This window comes from Humulus lupulus, chromosome 3, assembly GCF_963169125.1.
Source record: "Humulus lupulus chromosome 3, drHumLupu1.1, whole genome shotgun sequence".
In the NCBI taxonomy this organism is placed as follows: Eukaryota; Viridiplantae; Streptophyta; class Magnoliopsida; order Rosales; family Cannabaceae; genus Humulus; species Humulus lupulus.
This window is the reverse complement of record NC_084795.1, coordinates 268,483,271-268,485,602: the sequence shown is the minus strand read 5'-3', so window position 1 is coordinate 268,485,602 and position 2,332 is coordinate 268,483,271. Positions and strand designations below refer to the sequence as shown.

Here is a 2,332-nt window from a genome sequence, read left to right as displayed (position 1 = left end):
AGATTTGACAAGGAAACAATGTGATTGTATATTATCTTATTAAATCCCTTAAGCAGTGAATGTTGCAATGTATTTAAATAGCAACTTCAAATCTTTGATATTTGACAAGGAAACAATGTGATTCCATATTATCTTATTAAATCCCTTAAGCAGTGCCTTATTGACACATTAAGCCTGTTCTACAACTAAATGAACCATAACTTACAGCCATAAGAGGATGGCCATTGAGATATAAATATAACAAAACGTGGTAAATACTAAGATCAAGAAAGTATAAAGGGAAAAAAGAAAAAAACTTGCCTTATAAAATGAAGTGAAAAACAAAGCCAAATTCTAAACAAAAGCCTGCAGAATAGGTAAGTTAAAAAAAAAGAAAGACATTGCCAGAAATAAACAATTATTGAGCGAACACATAAAAAATGGTCTTCATTAAATTTTGAAGCGCCAAAAACAACTTTACCTGCTCTTCGCTGGAACCAATTGCATAAGCCACGGGAATGTTTGTATTAAGAGGAATCATGGTCTGACCAAAAGGAAGAAAAAAAAATATTAATAGCAACACAGGAACAAGACATACAATTAAATAAAAGAAAAAACTGGACAATGATGTGATGAGTAAGCCAACCAAAGATAGTACTACAATAAGCATTTCATTTCGGACCTACCTGTAACAGTTTCATGAATATGGTGTACATCTTAACGTACTGGGCATTGTAGAAATCTCCAAAATTAAGTGCTGCAACCTAAACACCAGTGCAGTGAACTATGAGAACCAGGCACAGTTTTGAAGCAGCTCTTAACTAAATCAGCATACAAACACACCTCTGTCAAACACTGAAGAGTGAAATTCCGATACGATGGCATGGGGAAAAAATTCAGCAGCGTTTCAAGCTGTTACATAAACAAACACAATCAGAATTTTGCTCAAATGTACTTACTCTTTTAAGGAAGTTATTAAGTATTAAATTCAAAGGCAATACAACAACCATCTATCAAGCAAAGCACATACCAATGGAGACTCAAATATATATCCCAGGGGAATCCATGAGAGAAATGCGTTCAATGTGGAGAGTGTTGCACGTATAAGCTCAGTTCTTTGAGAGGCTGATAGTACATATAAGCATAGCTCATGAATGAGTTGAAATTCACTGCAACAACCAATCACATTATGTGTGAGAGATTGGAAAAATTCATAAACATATCATTACGGTAACATGTGACATGCCAATTAGAAAATAAAAGCCAAATATATGATGACTATGAACTGGCAGTACGTGACTATCAATAGTCCAAGATAAGTGATCAGATCACTTGACTTTGTGGTGGCAGTTCACCCGGAAGACATTGTATCAAAATATGTGTATAATAGTGAATAAAAATAACTTAAAAAGTGCATAATGACTTCTCATCAAAGGATATCTAAAAGAACTGTCCTTAATATATATAATTATAAGCAAATGATAAGTCTACAGAAGGGAAAAAAAAAGAGCACTCATGAAACATTACAATATAAAACATGAAATGCATCCCAAAATGAAATAAAATAAATAAATAAATTATCTACCTGTTCAATGATTGTTTAAGCTCCTTTATCTTACTTTGAGTCATCTCTCCTCTTGAGAAATCAAACACCTCTTCACTTAGAAGCTGAAGAAAACATATTCAAGTAATTAGTGCCAACTAATTCTCAATACTTTAAGAGAGAGAGAGAGAGAGAAACCTTCAATATAGCCATGCAATTCTCACAAATTGTTTCACTAGTTTTAGCAGCTGAAACAAGATCAGGAATAAAGCTTTGCCATCTTGCTGGCCAATCACGCTTCAAAATCTGTACATTAAACATAGAGGAAGCAAATTAGGGTTGATTATAGAACTTCAAACAGAGATACAACTCACCAAACAAAGTAGCCCCTCACTTCAAACAGAGATACAACTCACCAAACAAAGTAGAAAAAACCAATTTATCAAAATGAGAAAGTTGCAGGTGGGGAAGGGAACACAAAACTAGAAAGAAATGTATTTAATTTTTTGATTTTGTAGAACTTCTTGCAATAAAATAATCTCGTGGCCTTGAAATGTATAAAGAAACAGAAAATCAAACTAGACCCAAATTTTAATATGTTTTACATGATTTGGGATTTGCTTTTCTATGATGTAACTAGCTAGCAAGAAAAATTATAGTAGTTTACTACTACTACTACTACTACTAATTTCAAGTAAATTTAAAAAGTTTGTATTATCACAGAGAAAACTAATCCAAAATACAATTTTAGATCCTTTACCAAATAGGTGGTGGATTTCTTGATGGCATCCTAGCTAAAATACCCACCAA

General features: G+C 32.8%; 1 protein-coding gene and 1 long non-coding RNA gene across 2 annotated transcripts; both read right to left on the bottom strand.

The window, feature by feature from the left end:
• Positions 1–380: 380 nt before the first annotated feature.
• On the bottom strand, positions 381–1,053 carry LOC133824132 (protein EXPORTIN 1B-like). The gene is made up of 3 exons (XM_062257000.1): positions 823–1,053; positions 666–743; positions 381–523 (listed from the first exon to the last, which is right to left on the bottom strand). The coding sequence occupies exons 1-3, from the start codon at positions 862–864 to the stop codon at positions 398–400; spliced, it is 246 nt and encodes an 81-aa protein (XP_062112984.1). The 5' UTR covers positions 865–1,053; the 3' UTR covers positions 381–397.
• A 39-nt stretch (positions 1,054–1,092) lies between these two features.
• LOC133824131 (uncharacterized) lies at positions 1,093–1,820 on the bottom strand. Its single transcript, XR_009888486.1, has 3 exons — positions 1,721–1,820; positions 1,565–1,647; positions 1,093–1,148 (listed from the first exon to the last, which is right to left on the bottom strand). It is a non-coding gene; the product is annotated as an uncharacterized LOC133824131 (long non-coding RNA).
• Between the last annotated feature and the right edge of the window lie 512 nt (positions 1,821–2,332).

Excerpts from the sequence above, each read along its gene's own strand:
- LOC133824132 (XM_062257000.1), bottom strand. The coding sequence starts at position 864 with ATGCCATCGTATCGGAATTTCACTCTTCAGTGTTTGACAGAG. Across the intron at positions 744-822 it reads CTCTTCAGTGTTTGACAGAG|GTTGCAGCACTTAATTTTGG; the intron begins GTGTGTTTGTAT and ends ACTGGTGTTTAG. Across the intron at positions 524-665 it reads TATTCATGAAACTGTTACAG|ACCATGATTCCTCTTAATAC; the intron begins GTAGGTCCGAAA and ends CCTTTTGGTCAG.